The sequence below is a fragment of the Carcharodon carcharias genome, chromosome 17 (genome assembly GCF_017639515.1).
Source record: "Carcharodon carcharias isolate sCarCar2 chromosome 17, sCarCar2.pri, whole genome shotgun sequence".
NCBI lineage: Eukaryota > Metazoa > Chordata > Chondrichthyes > Lamniformes > Lamnidae > Carcharodon > Carcharodon carcharias.
Genome location: NC_054483.1, coordinates 47,726,466 through 47,748,002, shown reverse-complemented (window position 1 = coordinate 47,748,002; position 21,537 = coordinate 47,726,466). Strand labels below are relative to the sequence as shown.

Sequence of the window (21,537 nt, the reverse complement as noted above, 5' to 3'; positions counted from 1 at the left end):
GTAAAGGGAGGGGTGATGGGGTGAAAGAGGAGGATGGGGTAACAGAGGGGGAGTTGGGGTGAAAGAGGGGGATGAGGTGAAGGAGGAGGAGATAGGGGTTGAAGGAGGGATGGGGTAAAGGAGCCAGAGATGGGAGAGATAAAGGAGGGGGAATTGGCTAAGAGAGGGGTATAGGCATTGAATGGGGTGGGGGGTGTTGGGGGGGGGGGGGGCAACTTTTTTTCATGTCCCCCCACCCCACACAACAGCTGAAGCCTCCTGCTAGCCCCACCTCCAGCCCCACTCAACAACTGTCATACCCCCAAATCTCAACCTTGGGACCCCATGACGCATGTGGCATTAAAATGGGGTGACACTGGGAGAAAGCTTGGGAAGCACTGCTTTAGAGAGGGTGCAGAAAAGATTTATGATGAGAGACCCCAGTTACATGGATAGATTAAAGAAGCTGGGACTGTTCTCCTTGAAGAAGAGGAGGTTGAGAGGAGATTCGATAGAGGTGTTCAAAATCATGAGGGGTCTGGACAGAGTAGATAGGGAGAAACTGTTCCTATTGGTCAATGTATGGAGAACCAGAGGGCACAGATTTAAGATGATTTGCAAAAGAACTAAAGGTGACATGAGGAAAAGTTTTTTAAGCAATGAATTAGGATAGGTTAGGACCTGGAATGTACTGCCTGACAGTGTGGTGAAGGAAGGTTCAATAGTGGCTTTCAAAAGAGAATTGGGTAAGAAGCTGAAAAAGAACATTTTCAGTGTTATGAGGAAAGGGCAGGGGAATGTGATGAGAGAGCCAGCATGGACTGGAGGGGCTGAATGGCCTCCTTCAGCACAATAACCATTCTATCATTCTATTCTATGGTCTGTCCTCATATCTCGTCATGTGGCTCAGTATTATATTCGATTTTATAATGCCCTTGCAAAGACACTATGGCCCAACGGATTGTCAGAGACCGAATGTAATGACAAAAATGTATGTCTGGATGCTGCAGGAGACCTGATGTGCTGACCTGCATGGGAATTGCCTGGGAAGTTAAAACTTCTGAAGCGCAGCACCCTGTTGCCTGGGAGCCTGCGCAAATATCCCTGGCTCTAAGCTAGACTCGGAGACTTGGACTAGATCTGCATGATTTACCTGGATAGTTACCCAAGAAATGTTAGATGGATTCACACCTGATCTAGCAGCTAGGTAACTCCACAACCAAGTAGAGCTGAAAGACCTCCAGGGAGAGACATTACTGTAGTGTGTCTTGGTGAGGGACTGAACAGCACAGGAAAGCCTCAAATACCAGAAAGAAAATTGAAAACTTTGGGTAAGCTGACAAAAAGCTATGGATCCTAAATTTATACTACCCGAGAGATTTGGACACATGTAAGGACCAAATCAAACTCCAATCTTGGCATTTTGGAGAAGCATCTTGAGGTTCTGATTTGCTTCAAGATTGGACATTAAGTCTGAAGCTGAACAGGTCAACACATTACTTTACTCCAGAGGGACAGTAGCAGATGATGTTATTGCAAGACACCTCTGATAAGTTTGAAGACATCTTAAACACCTTTGATAACTATTTCAACCTGAGGAGCAATGAGATTCTGAAAAGGGCCAAGTTCAACAGAAGGGACCAGAAACTAGTCGAACCAGTAGATACTTTTATTAATGACCTTTACAGACTTGTTGAAGGATGCAAGCATGGAGACCTAAAAACAGAATTAATACATGTTGACATTATAGTTGGTGTTACCGATGAATCCCTATCAGACTCATTTCAATCTAATGAAGACCTCATCTTAGCAAGACAAACAGAGGTATGTAAACAGAACAGGACAATACTGAGAGGTTAAAAAAAAACTTTGTCCCAGGAAATCTCCAGTGGGCCAAACAGTTCCTTAAACCCAGGAATATTAAAGAAGCATCAGAAAAAAGGTACAATTTAGAGGGAAACTGCAAGATGCCTTAAAATGTTGCTAGTGCTGTGGTACCAAAAAGACCCACAGGTGCAAAGTGTGCTGCAAACATTGCAGAATGCTTTCTCTGCAGAAGAATTGGGCCACTTCAGGAAGATATGCTAAAGTAAAGCCTCTAACTTCACAGGTTTCAAAGGAAAAGTCTTCACGCATAAGGCTATTAATGAAGTTGAAGAAGTTTCGCCAAAAGAGGAACAAAGTTATTTCCTGGATAGGATCAATGACCCCAATCATGCACTCTGGAACACAGATATATATGTCAATGGTCATCTCACCAACTTTAAACTAGATACTAGAGTAAGTATAATGGTTTTATTAGACAGTGAACCGTGGTTAACAACGTATTGCCTGTACCAACGGAAACCAGCTATATGGTCCAGGAGAGATTGAACTAAAAGTCAGGGGGAAGTTACCGGCAACACTCCAGTGCAGGGGAAAGCAGACATTGGAAACATTGTCTGCCCTACAGAATTAGGAATTCTTTCTTTTAAGTAGAAGAGCTTGTGTAGACCTCAATCTTATCAGGAATGTGGAAGAAATCAATTAACAAGAATCCAAGGCTGACGTCAGAAATGAATCCTTGAAACTACCCGAAATCCAGGACGGGGGAAAGTGATCACTCTGTAATACTTTGAAAGTGGAAGGTGAAAACCTGATGATGGAATACCATATTCATCTAACAGCAGTGACCTTCTGCAAAGTACATCTACACCTCTACATCCACCAAAAGTGGTCATCAAGGATGCTAGCAGTCAAAGAAGTCAAAACCTACACATGGAACCAAACCATGCAATGTCAGCCTTTTCACCGTGGGGAGAAAGTGAACTTACTGATAAACAAGGTCTGCTGGATTTTGAGGGAAACCAACACATTGATCAGGTGGACTCCTCACAGTGTCCCATTCTATCTAAAGAATTACTTCCAGGACTAGAAATCTAGGCTATCCGAGAATTCAAGAATGAGAGATTGCAAGGAGTCATCACTCCAGAAGTAAGGAAGGATGAAAAAAATCAAACAAAGGAGAGAGGGCAAACTCAAGAAACAAGAAGAGGGAACATGAAAAATGCAAATGGAGGGATAAATTTTTAAAATCCAATGAACAGAGAGGGAAATGTGATGGAGAAAAGTATAACAGTAAAGCGAGGAAGAAATGGGTCAAGTCCAGATCCAGAATTCAGACCAAGGGAAAGAAGGAGTAATGGTCCAGAGAGATGACAATCAACAGAGATCCTATTCAGTGCACACTTCAGAAGGTACATTTGGGAGAACCAGATATTGAGTCAGAAATTAATAAAGAATCAGATACTACAACTCTCAATGAAGACCATCCAAGTCAGGAAGAATGAGTTCAAAGAGAAACTACTGACCTTCCAAGTGTGACAAGAACACAATCAGAGAGAGTTGTGAAACCTCCTGACAGATTGAATCTGTGATGTCAGAGACTTGGGGGGAGATGGGGTAGTATGTAAATATAAATGTAAAAAAAAATGAAGAAGACTTGGGGGCAGATGTAGTATTAGGGTTTGTGGGACTGTGTAAATAGCACCTTCCTTAATGTTGATGCAAGAGAATGCATAACTAGGAGAGGAGAGGGAGAATGTTCATGGCATCAGGGATAGCTGTACATTGTTGAGTTGTGCAAAATAAACCAGTTGTTATTTGAACATACCAATGCCTCAGTAATCATTCTAAAATTAGAACTAACTTGCTTACAACCTCCACCATCACAGATGGATATAAACAATCCCGTGGCATTATTTAAACAAGAGCAGTGGAGTTCTCCTGGGTGTCCTGGCCAATATTTATCCCTCAGCTAACATCAATATATGGTCTGTTCATTATCACATAGTTGTTTGCGGGATCTTGCTGCGCATGAACTGTCTGCCCTGTTTCCTATATTATTACAGTGACAACGCATCAATTGTACTTCATTGGCTCTAAAACACTCTTGGAAATTCTGCAGTTGCGAAAGGCTCTTATTTTGCATTGCCCAGTAGGAGTAATCACTGTGTCATTGCGAATACCCTCTTAAGAAGTTAAAGAGAACATTTTCCTGGGATAAACCGCAGAACAAATTAACAATTTCATGAATTCAGTGCACCCATAATTGTACAGAACAAAGTGTTTAATAGTTTTAACCTCACTTTAGTGTTTGAACTAACATTGTCTTAACAAGTTGCCTAGAGGACAACAGAGAGCTGTAATGCAAGCTCGTACTAATAATGTCACAGTTGCCTTAGGGATATAATGTGTTGTGCAGCAGAGTTTTAAGTATGACCAGCATTAATTATAATATGCATATGTTTAAAATGTGCATATCATTATCAGTTCAGGCAAGGAAAGGGTTGAATAAAAACTGCTATTATTTCACCCATTGCAGAAAGGAACTGCAGAGCTGGAAGGTATCTTTCTTTAGGCTTAACAAAGCCCTGCCAGTCACCAGGCTTTTAGATTTTATTGTATAGAATAGCGAATAGCAGATTCCCTGCTATCAAAAGCATTTGTATCTCAAAGTGCCTTTTGCCTATGGAAACCTGCAAAAAAAAACCTTGGTAAGTCCTAACTTTTTCTGTGCTGAGGGAATGTTGCACTACTACAAGTTCTGTCCTTCAGGGTGAGGCACTAAATGGGGACCCTGACTGACCTCCCAGGGAATAAAAGACTCCATGGGATTTTTCAAAAAAGAGCAGGGGTGTTCTCCTGGTGTCCTGGACAATATTTACCCTCAATAAACTTGACTAAAAATAGATTATTCAGTCATTATCAAATTGCTGTTTGTGGGACCTTGCTGTGCACAAATTTGCTGCCATATTTCCTACATTGCAACAGTGACTACACTTAAAAAAGTACTTCATTGGCTGTAAAATGCTTTGGGAAGTCCTGAGAGTGTGAAAGGTTCTCTAGAAAGACAAGGCTTTCTTCCTATTGCATGCAAATTTTAATTTGTTCTATTATCAATTTGTTTCACTAAACATTTGCTCTTTCATTCTTCCAAACGATCCTTTTGAAACCTATTGAGCAAAAGTCCTACAAGAAGAAGAACAGGGAGAGGAATTCTTTGTGACTCTGGGCAGGGACAACACCTCACAACCTTGGCACATCGAAAGAAGCTGAGGTATTGAATGGAATGTAGTGGAGTGGTGATGACAGCACTGTAAATACAAACTAAGGAAAATGACCTTGAAGATCCTTTGTTTCAGCAGAACCGACAGAACCTGTATACCCTATGGATATGTGAGGGTAGATTCATTGACCTGGTCCAGTCAACAGGCAGTTATCTCTGAAGAGAGGGTGGCCTATGGAATCAGGGCTGAAGTATCATAATGTTATGGACAGGGTGGGAGAGAAATTTCTGTTCCCTTCCTAACTTTACACAATCAGTAAGCTTTTGGGAGGAAGATGTGTGTGTTTTTTTAACCCCTGAGTGTGTGGACAATTTAACTAACCGGCAGCAAGCTTTCCATAGGTTTAAATAAAGATTATTGTTTATTTACATGCTTTTTATCCCAAACCTAACCCTACGGCACTCACTCACACACACAAACACACGCAAAGAGAATACAATTGAAGAGAATAGTGCACTTTTACAGGTTAGAAGATATAGAACAGTTCATAATCCATGTGATTGGCTTCTTCTGAAAAACCCACATTGCAGGCCTGATGAAGAAGATGTCTTCACTCCTGAAGGTGAATTCAACTGACAAAGTCAGGATTTTCTTGAAGAAATGGACTTCCAGCAGCTCACAAGGTTAGTTGCTTGTAGTCTTGTTACCAGGAGGTCAGTTTGCTGTAATAGTGGACCGGAAATGGACAGGCTTGGAGATCTTGCAATGTCACAGACTTTGGTTCTTTTAAGGCGCAGAAGTTACTGCCATTTCTTTTTGCATTCATCATGTCAAGATTACAAAGGGATCAACGTGGCTGCCATACCATGTAATCCACACAATTTCAGTTCATTTTCCAAATAAGATGGTGGTCTTAGGTTGATTATCCACATCCTGGTTTATTGTTTTAAGACACTCATCCTGAGTGGGGCATCGGGGCGAGCAGGTTAATAAAATTACCTTCTTTGTTTCAAAAATACCCATTCAGTTCAGGAATATCTCCTGATGGTTTCAGGATGGCTGCAGTGACAGCTCTTAGGGCGGGATTTTACGCACCCACCCGCCACCGGGATCTTCCAGTCCTGCCGCACGTCAATGGATGCCTGGCTGGGGCGACGCCTCCCCGTGGTGGGTCCCACCCCCGACTGGACCAGAAAATCCCGGCCTTAGTCTGGAATGTATCCTTTTATTCTTGTGAGATGGTGAGGCAGTTCTTGAATACATAACCCAGAACGAAAAAACAATAAAAACTGGGAAATAAGAGCACCGGTCTGAACTGTCTATTCCTTCTGGGAAGTCAGGTCATCTGAGCCTTCGATAGCCACCTTTGCACCACGTTGGCCATTTATAAAAGAACAAGTCAATTTCAAAGAGCCCACATTGAATAAAGTTCATATCTTGCAGATGAGCAATGTGATATAACTTTACTGGGCATAATACATCCGAAAATCCCGGATTGGTTAATTGGCCTCCTGATTTCATACAGTGAGTGCAGTAGTTTCAAATTTTTCATATGTTGGCTTCCCATAAGCCTCGATTTGAAATGCTTATCCTTGTTTTCAAATCCCTCCATCCTTCTTTTCTTTTTAATCCCTCCAATCTTAGGGTTCTCTGAGATGATAGAATCAGGGAATGTTTACAGCACAGAAGGAGACCATTGCCCCATTGTGCCCATGCTGGCCCTCTGCTAGAGTGATCCACCTAATGCCACTTCCCTGCCTTTTCCCACAAAGCCCTGCAATATTTTTTTCCTTTTCAGGTAATGATCCAAATCCTTTTTGAATGCCATGATTGAATCTATAGAATAGTCAGCTATAGGTATAAAAATATCTGCACTTCTCTAATCCTGGCCTCTTGGGCATCTTCAATTTCCAACAGCCCACCATTGGCAGTTGTGCCTTCAGCTGCCTACACCCTACGTTCTTGAATATCCCTCCTAAACCTCTTTGCCTGTCTATCTTGCCCTCTCCTCTTTGAAAATGCTTATTAAAAACTTTTGACTAAGCTTTGGTTCCTTGTCAAAATATCATTTGGTAGTATTCTTGTGAAATGTTTTGGGACATTATATTGTATTATATAAATACAAAGCCTGGTGTGTTTTTAAAAAAGCAATGGAGGTCTGGGAATGAGTTGGAGGACAGGTTCGAAGCAGAGAAGGGTACATGCAGCTTACAAAGGCTAAGTCCCAGAAGCCCTGTGCTTCAAGCACCCACCATTATGCATTCAAGGGTGTGTGCTTGTACATGGTATATTGGTGTAAACACTTCTAGCACATTATCCATTGGCCCATATTCACCATGTGATATTATCAGTCACATACAGCAATTGTATCCAGAGAAACTGCTTCGAGGAAACATACAGCACTTGCTATCCATTCCTGTGATCATTTGCATTCTGCATAGTGCACAGCTCAATTTCTGCCACGGCTACCTCTGCTCTTTTCTCAGTGCCCATCTCCGCCTCTCTTCCATGCCCACCTATGCCCCTTTAGTTCCCATCACTCCCATGTCCACCTCTGTTCCTCTCCAGGGGCCTGCTTCTGCCCTTCCCACCTCTGTCTATCCCTCTGCCAACTCTGTCCACCCTTCTGCCCACCTCTGCCCACCCCTCTGCCCACCTCTGTCCACCACTTTGTCCGCTTCTGTCCTCCCTCTGCCCGCTTCTGTCCACCCCTCTACCTGCCTCTGTCAGACTCTCTGCCCGCTTCTGTCTATCCCTCTGCCCATCTCTGTGAGCCTCCCAGTTCCTGCCACTGATTCTCCCTGGTGCCTGCCATTGGTCCACCCCTCATGTCCAGCTCTGCTGCTTTCATTCATTTTGCCTGCTTTAATTTTCAAGAGCCCTCCTGCCCTCCTGGTGCTGGATGTTAGCTGTTCAGCGAGTTTGCTTTTAACTATATTACTTCCTCTTGCTCCCGATGTGGAACAGTGACAAATGTCTCTGAGTTCACTGCTACTTCAATCGGAAGTTCATGGCCATTGGTCAAACAGCCCATCAGGGTGAGGAAAGTTAATTCTGGAGAATGGAAGAAAATATTTTCCAGAGAGAAGAGAAAGAGAGAAAGAAAGAGACACAGTGCACCTCATGACTGGAACTAAATTACCCCTTGTCCCCTTCATGACAGATGTATTTTTGTTGGCCTCTCATACTGTCATCGTCAATTAATCCCCACTAAATTGCAGGCCATGAGCAGAATGCAGCAGAATTTATCGACAGCACTTATTTAATTCTGGGGAATAGTCTGTGTTTCGTATATCTGGAAGACATAGGCACTGACAAAATTGATTTCATATCTCCATGTGGGGCCAACATGTCTTTAATTATGGCAAGTTAGATTGATTATTGAAGGATAAATCTTCCACCTGTTAACCATTGTAATTCTCTTTTTCAATTTATGAACTATTCCTGAATAATTGGCCATATGTTAGATACCAAATGTAAGCTCTGGTTACTGACAGATTTCTTCTAATTTCTATCTACTGTACATGTGCTGGCTGTGGCTCAGTTAATAGCACCACTGCCTCTGGCCCAGCAGGTTTTGGGTGCAAATCCCATTCTAGGGGCAGGATTGTTGTTCCCCTGCCAGCAAGTTTGCAGTTGGGGTGGGGGCAGGGTGGGTGTAAAATTCTTCAGCATGGTCTCTCCTCCAGGCACTCACTTATCCCGGCCTTTCCGCAATTTTATGGTGGGACCGGTGAGGCCTAGGCCAGCCCACTCACCCTTACCCTAAGTGGGGCCCTTAAGTGGCCAATTATTGATCACTTAAGGGCCTTTTCCCACCCAGCCTCAATTTTCAGGCTGGCTGGTGGAGTTCAGGGGCAGAGGGAGGAGCCCAAAAAGTGACCCTGCTTAGGTGTCGGGTGGGAAGGTTGGGGAGTCATCTCCATCAGCAGCCTCTTTTCAACACCGGGCACCCCCCACCTCCAAACGGTGTGGCCCCTGTGGGTGCTCCCTCAACCTCTGACCTCTCCATCAATAGCCCCACAACCCTCCTGCCCAAGCCCCTGGGTGTCACCTCCCCATCCCAATCAGAAACCGTTTGCAGTCCCAGTCATTTCCGCTGCAACATCTGGCACTGCTGGGGCTAGACAGCTCCCGGACAATCTAATTTTTGGATAATTTATGCTCATTCAATTTAAAGGAGAAAAATAAATCGCCCACAGCAATTGTGGAACTCTTCTGCCTCCATACCAAACCTCCTCCCTCTTTCTGCTTTACTGCATCTCAGGAATTCTTGCTGATTCTTTACAGCTTTAGAATTAAGAACAGCCTAATCCTCCCACTCCTACACTGACATTCCACACAATTATCTCCCATGGCACCAAATTCTACCTGATTTTTTTTGGTAAATTTATTCTTTCATGGGGCGTCACTGGGAAGGCCAGCATATGTTGCCCATCCCTAATTGCCCTTGAACTGAATGGCTTGGCTAGGCCATTTCAGAGGGCAGTTAAGAGTCAACCCACATTGCTGTGGTTGATGTTAGCCAGTGTCCTGGCTAATCTGGCCTCCAATGCCTCCAACTAACATCACCAATACTGATCATTCACCTCAATACAAGGGACTATGTAATATATAAGGTGGCTGACCTGTTTGCCAATGGACATTAATTCATTCTATGCAAAGTGATTTGTGACATTTAAGAAAACTGTAAGGTTTTGTATAAATGTACTTGCCTCTTTCATTGAAGACTGTTTGCAACCTTCGTATCCTATTTGAGCCTGAGCTGAGTTCCAACCCTTATTTTATCGCTCACAATGACCATCTATTTCCACTTTTATATTACCCTTATTAAGCCCACCTCAGCTTTCCTGCTGCTGAAGTCCTCACTGCCCTCTGAAATGGCTGAGCAAGTCACTCAGTTCAAGGGCAATTAGGGATGAGCAACAAATGCTGCCCTTTATTACCAGCGAAACCCATGAAACAATTAAAAAATGGCATGCAGGACTGCTGTAAGAATGTGTTAATCATCAGGCATTGTATTTCTCCTGTGCCCGCTGATATGCTTTTCACCATATCCAGCCACAGAAGAGTTCCCACTTATTGCATTGTGGTTTGATTTCCCACACCAGGTGTCCTTGTGGATCGACTCAAAAAGATCTCCAGGTGAAAGTAAATTCTGACTGGGCTGTGGGCCAGCAGGCACTAGGAACCAAGCTGAGGTGACCCAGATTCCATGTAAATCCTCACATCAGCAGTGAGTGGAAACATTCAGCCCTTTAATATGGGCTATTTACAAACCAAGTGCTAAGAGTTGAAGAGACAATGGTAGAGAAATTTGTACAGTTTTCTGCACAAACTGTGCACAATGTTCCCTGCACCTGAATGGATAGAACCCTGGTGCACTTTTGGGTCTTGATTTGGGCCTCATTTAAAGGAGACCGACGAGTTGTCAGGGATGCCCAGACAGCTTGCTGGTGAACAGGTTTCAATTTACAGGATGCCGCTTAAAGGTGATTGGTGATGGGAGGGCACAACCAGGAGAGGAGGGCCAATGGGAAAGTGGAGGTGACTGGCACAGGGTCATGGGGGTGGGTGGGGGTGGGGGTGATAGCCAAAGAGATATTTGAGACTTGGGTGGGGAAGGTGGTGAGTGGAGAGTGGCAGTGGCACAGTTTTGCCTGGGCTGGGAAGCAGCACCCTTGTTTCTCCCAGCTCTGCATTCAGCTAAGTGTATTTTTAGATCTTCTGGATAGATTTTTGGTGGTGGCCTGCACTGGCCTCTTTAAGATTGGGTTACTGTTCAGCTGGGGTTAGTGAATGCAACTATCACCAAGAACTGAATACTGCAAAGTGGGTCTCAGATAGCTGGTAGGTCTCTTATTTGTCTGTGTAGAGGAGATAACAGTAGGTCATGTGGTGCATTGGGTAGTGTCCCTGCTTCTGAGCTAGAGCCTCTGGGTTTGAGTCCCACTGTAGACCTAGATGCTTAAGGGAGGTGTATTCAAAACGTGGCCAAAATAGGTAGAGCATCAACCTACAAATCCTTCCAATACATGCCAAAATCAGGTGGAACACAAAGGAGAGATTCCTGGTCAGACATGTGATGGGAAGAACATTGGAGCCTCAACCATCACTATTCATAGCTCCAGATTACAACACACATGTAAAAGTGTAAGTTGCCAAAGCAACTCAGACTCCCTGAGTGAACTGTAGCACACCATCACCACCAGAGGAGTTAATGCAGGCTTGTAATGTGTGTACACTTCCTCCCTGCCATATTAGAGCTTATTTTATTAAATAGGTGCCATTAATTTTTCTCAGACATTGTACTAACCCACACCCTTAGGCTGTGGTTGTTAGAGTTAGCCTCTCAATAAGAATATGGAGAACAGCATATACAATTTGGTGGCTGAATACTGGCAATTGCAGATTAGCTGCTCACTATACACTGAACCTTGTTTTCCACTACAATGATTTTAATAGAGTGGGGTGTATAATATAACCAATTTGCAACCTCCAGTTTTCTGCCTGCCCCCAAAGTGAGAATTACCCCCATATTGTTACCTCACTTTCAGCAGCATCTGTTTCTGTCACTGCCACTCAGGCTTTAGCTGGTGTAACTACTGCACTGGCTCCCATGGTAACACCCTCAGTTCCGATTAGGCAATGGGCCCAAGTTCCACTCCAGGCAGATGCTGCAGTGTAGTGCTGAGGGAGTGCTGTATTGTTGACTTTCAAACAAAACAGTAAGCCAGTGCTTCCCAAACTATTTTTCAACGTGGACCCATTTCAACATTTAAAAATTAATGTGACTCCGGATACCAGCAAAAACAAACAATAAAGCAACAGAGTAACATAGAATATATAATCATTCAAGTTTGTATATTGTTGACCAAAAGATAATACCTCAGAGAAATATGAAAGTCTCTGTTTTGAAAGGACTTTGTAAAAATGTTTTTACATGTACTCATGTAGGTTTCAGCCAAGGTCTATATTCTCCAGGGACAGAAGACTAAGGGAAGCTCCTCTTCCCATATCTTCCCAACATGTACCCCTCTCCCCTCCTCTCTTCCACGCACAGTAATCAGCCCATCTCCCATAAGACACAAGACATAGGAGCAGAGGTAGGCCATTTGGCCCATCGGATCTGCTCTGACATTCAATGAGATCATGGCTGATCTAATAATCCTCAATTCCGCTTTCCTCCCTTTCCCCATAACCCTTGATTCCCTTACTGATTAAAAATCTGTCCATTTCAGCCTTGAATGTACTTAATGACCCAGCCTCTACAGCCCTCTGTGGTAAAGAATTCCACAGATTCACTATTCTCTGAGAGAAGAAATTCCTCCTCATCTCTGTTTTAAATGGGCGACCCCTTACTCTGAGATTATGCCCTCTGGTCTTAGACTCTCCCACAAGGGGAAACAACCTCTTAGCATCTACCCTGTCAAGCCCCCTAAGAATCTTATATGTTTCCATAAGGTCGCCTCTCATTCTTCTAAACTCCAATGAGTACAGGCCCAACCTACTCAGCCTCTCCTCATACAAAAATTGATCTGTACCCGGGATCAACCTAGTGAACCTTCTCTGGACTGCCTCCAATGCCAGTATATCTTTCCTTAGATAAGGGGACCAAAATTGTTCACAGTATTCTAGGTGTGGTCTAACTAGTGCCTTGTATAGTTTGAGCAAGACTCCCCTGTTTTTATATTCCATTCCCTTTGAAATGAAGGCCAATATTCCATTTGCCTTCCCTATTACCAGCTGAACTTGTATGTTAGCTTTTTGGGATTCATGCATGAGGACCCCCAAATCCCTCTGTGCTGCAACTTTCTGCAGTCTTTCTCCATTTAAATAATATTCAGCTCCTCTATTCTTCCTGCCAAAGTGCATAACCTCACATTTTCCCACATTATATTCCATCTGCCAAGTTTTTTCCCACTCACTTAACCTGTCTATATCCCTCTGTAGGCTCCTTGTGTCACCCTCAGTTGCCTTCCCACCTAATTTTGTGTCATCTGCAAACTTGGTGACACCACATTCAGTTCCCTCATTTAAGTCATTATAAATATTGTAAATAATTGTGGCCCCAGCACTGATCCCAGTGGCACTCCACTAGTTACAGGTTGCCATCCTGAAAATGCCCACCTTTTCCCAACTCTATGTCTTCTACTAGTTAGCTAACCCTCTATCAATGCTAATATACTACCCCCAACACCATGGATTCTTATCTTATTAAGTAACCTTAGGTGAGTTACCATAGCGAACGCCTTTTGGAAATCCAAATGTATTACATCTGCTTGTTCCCCTCTATCTATCCTACTTGCTACCTCCTCAAAGGATTCTACTAAATTTGTCAGGCATGATTTCTCCTTCATGAAGCCATGCTGACCCTGCTTGATTATATTATGTATTTCTAAATGCTCTGCTATTACATCCTTTATAATAGACACTAATATTTTCCCAGTGATGGATGTTAAGCTAACTGGGCTATAGTTACCTAATTTTTGTCTCCTTCACTTTTTGAATAAGGGACATTGGCAGTTTTCCAATCCTCTGGGACCTTTCCAGAATCTACGGATTATTGGAAGATTACTACCAGTGCATCCACTATCTGAATAGCTACTTCCTTTAATATCCTGGGATGCAAGGGGACTTATCGGCCTTTAGCCCCATTAGTTTCCCTAGTACTTATTCTCTAGTGATAGTTATTGTATTTATTTCCTCCCCCACTTTTTCCCTTTGATTATTTAGTATTTTTGGAATGCTATTAGTGTATTCTGCCATGAAGATTGATGCAAAGTATTTATTCAACTCCTCTGCCATTTCCTGGTTTCCCCATTATTATTTCCCCAGCCTCATTCTCTAAGGGGCCCATGTTCACTTCGGCCTCTCACTTCCTTTTTATATAAAGAAGCTCTTACTGTCTATTTTTATATTACTTGCTAGTTTACCCTCAACATTTATTTTCTCCCCCTTTATTTTTTTTGGTCATCTTTTGTTGGTTTTTAAAACTTTCCCAATCCTCTGGTTTACCACTAATCTTTGCTACATTGCATGTTTTTTTATTTCAATTTGATACTATCCTTAACTTCCTTGGTTAATCCATAGTTGGTTTATCCCCTTCCTAGAATCCTTCTTCCTCACTGGGGTATATCTTTGTTGTGAGTCATTAACTATTTTCTTAAACATCTACCATTGTTCATCAACCACCTTTTCTGGTAAGCGTCTTTCCCAGTCCACTCCAGCCAACTCTGCCCTCATTCCTTTGTAAATACCACTATTTAAGTTTAGCATAGCTGTTTCTGATACGAGTTTCTCACTCTCAAACTGAATGCTAAATTCTACCATGTTATGGTCATTGTTTCCTAGGGGATCTTTTACTCTGAGATCATTTATTAAACCTGCTTCATTACACATTACCTCAAAACAGCCTGATCCCTGGTTGGATCCATAACATATTGTTCTAGGAAATTGTCCCAAATGCACCCTATGAATTCTTGCTCATGGCTACCTCTGCCAATTTGATTTTCCCAATCTACATGAAGATTAAAGTCACCCATGATTAATGTACCAACTTTTTTACATGCCTTCATTATCTCCTGATTTTTTCTCCATCCTACAGTATAGCTGTTGTTAGGGAACCTAAAGGCTACTCCCACCAGTGTCTCCTTCCCCTTGTTATTTCTTATCTCCACCCATATGGGTTCTACATTTTCTGATGCAAGATCATTTCTTACTATCGTACTTATTCCATCTCGTGCTAACAAAGCTACCCCACCACCCTTTCCTTCTTGCCTGTCCTTTCAAAAAGTCACATACCACTGAATATTTAGTTCCCAGCTTTGATCTCCTTGTAACCATGTCTCCATAATGGCAATAAGATCATACTCATTAGCCTCTATTTGTGCAATTAATTCATTTATATTGTTCTGAATACTATGTGCACTTAAGTAAAGAGCTATTAATTTTGACTTTTTACCATTTTTCCCCCTTTGACCCTATTTGCTGCTTTTTTATGTTTGTGCACTCTGTCCCTTCCTGTCACACTCTGGTATCATTACCTAAATAGCTGCCCCGCAATGCTGCCATACCCTATGCCTGGCTCAAAAATTGGTATGGGAGTAATGGGTCACTGGCACCAGTACTGGGGTAGAAGGGAGCTGTTCCAATGGGATGGGCTTCACTTGAACCGTGCTGGGACAAGTGTCGTGGCAAATCGAATAACTTGGGCTGTAGAGAGGACTTTAAACTAAATGGGCGTGGGGGAGGGTTCTGGAGTGGGGATATAGTTATCAACCTCTTCTCTCTCTCTCAGACACACACAGTAATAAGCCTCCACTTCCCCCCCCACCTCCCCCCATACAGTCATCACCCCCACCCCCCATATGCACACACAGGTATAAGCCCATCTTCTCTTCTGCTCTCATTCTCCCACATACACATTAACCAGCCCTCTTCCACCACCAACCCTCACATACATTGTAATCAGTCCCCCATCCTCCCCACAGTCGGTCACTAAGTTATTCTTGCCTTCCTCTATCTGCACCAAGTCGGTGCACAGCCCTTCTAGGCCCGCTTGGCACTCACCAGAGAAGTGCTTCTGGAGGTTAAAAGGTGTTTTGGGCTCAATGTCTGCCCCTTTGCTGTTTGTGCTATCAATCCAGTGGGCCAGGACTGTCCTGCCTAGAGTCTCCTCTCCACAGTCACCACTGTTACATCAGAGGAGGAGGAGCTCATGACCCCCATATACTGTTTCTGTGACCCCATTAGGGGTTGCAATCCATGGTTCAGGCATCGCTGTATTAAACTACTCTGTCTAGCTGCTTATTTGGATACAAAAGTTTCCATAATATTTTTCATATAATCATCAGCGGAACTCTCCCACTGTCCTGGTCAATGTTTATCACTCATATAATATCAGCAGAACAGATTATCTTATTGCTATTTATGGGAATATATTGTGGGGAAATGGGTTATCATGTTTCCTATAATATGACAGTAAGTACATATCAAGTGTAATTCATTGGCCATGAAGTGGGTATGAAATGTGATTTATAAATGCAGATTTTCTTCTGTAACAGTCTTCCAGTCATTACATATAGTTGCGGTGTGGGTAAGAGCATTTGAATTACCTGGTGAAATCAGTCATCTCCATCAGGATCATGCACATCTTTTTAGCAAGTACAATGATGTCATTGCTGGTCTCATCCCAGATCTCAATCTCTGCGTCCAGCCTGTTCTTAACTGTCCTGAAATCAGCAACTTGTTCAGCAAGCTTCGCTCTTTCTTCTTCAGGTAGTTCAGCAATCTTACTCTGAAACACAACAGCAAGGAAAGCGTAACTAAGGCTGGACCTTAGGCATGGCTGATTTTCATTCTCCATTCTCAACACAGCTGTAAGATTTTTTTGAGGGCTTTCTTATATTTTCTAAATTGCAGCAGTGACTACATTTCAAAAGTTGTCTGCAAAGCACATTGAGATGTCCTGAGGTTGTGAAAGGTGTTATATAAATGCAAGTCTTTTTGCTTCATCCTGTTGCTCTCAGTGATTGGTCTCTTTTTCTGTTTCCTTCTTTAGTGTTCCACAGTTGCCTTTTGTATGAATCCCAATCTTCAGTATTTTTGATTCCTCCTAAATTTACAAGTACCTCTATTTCTGTTTTTGTTAAAATGTTCCTTCTAATCTTCTCATTAAACCATAATATTCCAGGCTTTACATTTTCTTTCTTTCTGTAAAATAGCACATGTCAACATCTTCCTGTTCCAGCTTTAATTATGACAAAGTTCTTAGGTCAAACTCTGCTTTCTCAAAGTCCGACCTCTAATACAGTACTTTCTTGGTCTCAGCTTTAACAACTGCCCCAAATCCACCAGTACAATGACTATTAATATCCCAACCACGCGCAGCCTAACCAACTTGAGTGTCTTGTTAAATATCAAATGCAACAGCCTCTGTTTCGGTTGCCTCTGCAGTATGTGAGGAAACCATCTCTAAACAGCTCAGTGAATTCTTTTTACATTTTCACCCCATCTTTCTAGCTGTCCTTTACCTGCCTGTTCAACTTCCCTGATGCTTAAATCTTCAAAGATGTCTCCTCTTGTCTCCCACACAGATGGCCAACCTCATGTGGCTGTTCAGTGGGAACTTATTGTGCCCTGTATTGGCTTGTGAAAATCTTGGGTGCAGCCTTACTTGCTATTCCATGGACAGTATTCTATGTGATATATTGCATGCAATCAGACTGTGGATGCCATCAAACCTGGACGGGTAGCTTAGCGTGGTTATACATAAACTTGGGAGCTCAAATGTATCACTGGATGAGCGGGTTCTGGTCCATCAGCAGCACTACAACTCCAACTCCACATTAAAACCACTTGCCTCTAACCTCCACCCGCTTCCCTCCCTCTCCCGGTTGCTGACACCCCATCACACCTGTACCCTCTCAACGCTGACCTCCCTCTCAATTGCTTACCCCCTTCTCTCCCTCCTTTCCTATTGCTTACCCCTATCTTACAAGGACCACCTGAGCGCAGTGGCCTGAAATGGAAACTGTCTTCACCATTAGGCGTCAGCAGCTCCCTGGTCTGATATGAATGAGGCCTGGCACCCGACATTGGGTGGGAATCGGGTTTACTTGTTCCAGTGCAGGGATCGCTGCCTGAGCACAGTTTGCATTGGCAATCCCTGTAACCAATTTTTAGGACTCCAAGTTCAATCCCACGTTTGCATCGAGATAGCTGAAGGCTGAGCTAGAGGGGATGCTGCTTCAACCTCAAGTGATCCTGGGTTTGGGATGAGGGGAAATTAAATAAAATCAAGTAGAATTCTCATCCACCAGCAATGCCTGTTGGACGCCTGAAGGTGGTAAGTGAGGATAGGACACCACTGTGTTGCTCCCTACATTCAAATAGCTTCAGGAGAGAATAGGGTGGGAGGGAGACATTGGTGAAGATAAAATAAGGTACAAATTATTGTTGTCCCAATGACTTCAACAGCAGTTCCCACAATGAACTTGCATTTATAAATGCACCTTTCACAAACGGAGGACATCGCAATATGCTTCACAGGCAATGAAATGTAGCCACTGTTGTAAGGTAGGGAAATACAACAACCAATTTTCACGCAACAAAATCCACAAGCGGCAATTAAGTGAGTGGATTAGCTGTTTCTTTAGTTGAAGGATGAATATTGGTCAGGGAATTGGGGAAATCCCACCTACTCATCTTTCAATGGTGTTCCCTTAGTACTGCATGGAGTATAAGCCTAGATTAAATCTCTGAAGTGGGGCTTGACCCCCTGATCTTCTGTTCCAGAAATGAGAATGTTGCTGAGAGGCGAGGCCAAGGCTGAGGTTTTTAGATGCACTATTTTCAAGTTAGCTTTTTAAAAAAATTCAAGTCATTTAGGGCAGGGTTTTACATCCCGTGGGCGGGTGTGTGCCTGACCCCATTGGGTGTAAAATAGCGCGTGATGACTTCATGGAGTGTCCTGATGTCATTGCACACTTGCACGATATACAGTCGGCGGGCGCGCGCAGGAGTCAGCAGTGCGCCTGCTGACAATTAAGAGGCCTATTAAGGCCCTCAATCAAACAATTGAAAGCTACTTTTCACTGCCTGTCCAACTGTTTGGTTGGTGGGAGGGCGAATCGGCCAGGTGGCCTTTGGATTTTTTACGAAACCTCATCCATAAGCGGGATGAGGTTTCTAGCAGTAATTGAAAAAAAAAAATTTTTTACCCATCATTTTTAATATGTCCCAGTTCATGTGAGCGAGCCACATGTGGGGGCACGTTTCTTTCATTTTTTCTTTCATCTTTATTTTTGCTTCCACAAATCCTTAGCTTCCTGAAGCAGCTCTGTTCCCTCAGGGAGCTTTCAGTGCGTGTTCCCCCAGCGCATGCACAGACTTTAGCGCTAGCCCTCCTCCCATCCCCACCCCGGCAGTACTGAGCTCCTCAGTGCGCCTTTCACGCTGGCCAGCTGGTAATAGGCCAGCCAGTGTGAAATCGCAGTCGGGGGCTGATTAGGGGTGGCGGACCATTTCCCAGTCACTCCCAGGCCCAGCTGCCGTGTCCACCAGAGACAACTGTAAAATCCTGCCCTTAATCTTTATAGTCCAAAGCCAATAATTGCAATCATCAATGTTAGTGTTAATTAATCTTCTGGTGATTCCAAAGATCCATGATATAGCATTCAGAACTTAGGAGAGTTGATTGAATATGATAATTCTGGTTCAATGCTCCTGAAGTTCACACATCAAGACTAAGTACCACCACTTATTCATGCTCTAAGCAAGATTTAGCCAACTGGTTCATTTTTCATCTCATTTCGAATTCACTGCTAATCATGTAATCTTTCCATCATTACATATTCAGTTTCACTTTGAATAAAATCCTTAAATAAACATGAGTTAATTAGATACAAAGCATCCAAATCGGAAATGTAATTATTGACACCATGACCATTTAACAACTCCTCAAATTCAAGCTGGCGTGATCACCATGATATTAATTCAATTTATTATTCCGAGGGGTACAGTACAAGCTAACAAACTGGTTAATGTTTTAACATCTTGGGGGAGACCAGTCTCATCAGAATTATCACCATATTTTGTCTAGGTGACTCACCCCCAACCACCTCTGTGTGAATACACTTGTCCGTAAAAAAAAAGACCAATGTTACAAATCATTCTGTCTTCCAACTCCTTTCTGTTCAAAAAGAGTAAAAAAAACTCTGGGACATGACACGTGATAACCTAAGCTGCTGACTACAGCCATTCTCCACACCTTCCCACCTCCCCCCACACCCCCATAATTTTCCTAACGTGAGGCAAGAATTACACACAGTTGTTTAAATGGGATGTGACCAATCTTTTGTACAGTATACCACCACACCACCACTGCTGCATTTCATCTCTGTTATTCTAACTGATTACTTCAGATGTTTCCATTTTTGTCTATGCACAGAGATGCGACATCAGTCCCTAACTTGTTATTGGCTTGTCACCTGACATTCCTCCATGTCACTTAATTATTATTAAAAACTCGTTTCACTACTCTACTTTATTTCCTATCTATTTTTTAGGTTTTATATTTTCTCAGCTTTTCTTTAACCTTTCCCAATGAGAACATCAAACATTTTGAGAGCCTTTGGGGCCACATTCTAACTCAGAGCAGGCATCCAGCGCATCTTTAACCACATTTAAAATCCACCAGTCCACATGCCGCCCAAAACAGGCGTGTAGAGAGCTCAGAGCAGCTGCCTGCTGCCTTCCAGAAGTAGTGGGGTGGTTGAGGTGAATGGCATATTTTAGCTGGTGAGGTCATGATCTTCTTTGTGAAGATTTGGAGGAGCAGGGGTTACTTGAAGGGGCTTCTTCTATCTTCAGACCAGCCTCTGAACTTCTTGATTCGAGCATTGAAGCTGTAGTGGTTTCCCTGTTCAGCCCTAGTGCATCGGATCCTATTGGCTGAACAAGACCCCTAGGGCTGAATTTTCTCAGAGTTGCACTAAGTGCAGTAGCAGGCGGATAAAATGGAGTCCTACCCAGTGATGAAAATGGCAGGTTTTCACGCCGTATCTTCCCGAGCCCTCCTCATTATATATTCACTGCCGTGAAACACGCCGTTTCCATGGTGGGCGGGCTGTCATTCGCCCACTCGCCATCACCCCACTGTTGTATCATGCCAGTTGCCATCTTTAAAAGGCCAGCCAAAGCACTCATCACCACCAGCTCACCACTGCTGCCCAGGAGACATGGCCAGCAAAGGCAAGAAGACTGCAGTCCCCCCTCTTCAACGATGGGTACCTCCAGTGACTGCTGGATGCTGTGGAGACCCGTCGGGATGTGCTCTAACCCCGCTCTGGCCGCAGGATGGGCAGCAATGTCACCAACCTGGCTTGAGAGGCAGTGGCAGTGGTGGTCAGCACCAATGCCCTGCAGAGGAGGACAGCCACTCAGTGTCACAAAAGGATGAATGATCTTCTCTGTTCCGCCAGGGTAAGTCACTGTTTTCATCACTCCCAACTCTCGCACTCACAAACCCATCCACAGGGCTTTCACTCACTGCCAATGCAAGGGACATCACCATTCACGCTCTCACACACACCATCATTGTCCTCATCCTGTCCATGGGATCACTCACCACCCACACAGGCCAGTCATCCCTATCATCTGGCCCAGCAGGAGTCCTAATACACTCTCCCCATCTCTATCCAAGCAGGACAAACTGGCTCAAAACAGGAGGGAAAGGTCACAGACAGGTGGAGGGATGCCGAAGACCAAAGTTCTGACAGGATTCAAAAACAGAGCCATCAAGTTGGCCGGTGATGACTGGGACCGGTCCTGTGCTAACAGTGAGGTCGGCGTTGCTCTACCAATGAGGATCTAGCAGTGCAACATCCATCAGATAACCATGCTGTGAGTGATGTGTCCTATTTCACAGGCCACTGCCATGCACTAATTATCTCTCCTTGCTTTCACAGGCATATCTGGGAAACAGCCAACGGACTCCTCCACCCAG

At 43.6% G+C, this 21,537-nt stretch overlaps 1 protein-coding gene across 1 annotated transcript in view; it reads right to left on the bottom strand.

Moving 5' to 3' along the window:
* The window catches only part of LOC121289841 (catenin alpha-3-like), a 1,845,970-nt gene that overhangs the window by 144,100 nt on the left and 1,680,333 nt on the right, over positions 1-21,537 (bottom strand). Inside the window, exon 15 of the mRNA XM_041209732.1 lies at positions 16,145-16,326. Coding sequence (XP_041065666.1) covers positions 16,145-16,326 — 182 coding nt within the window. The remainder of the gene's footprint in view (positions 1-16,144; positions 16,327-21,537) is intronic.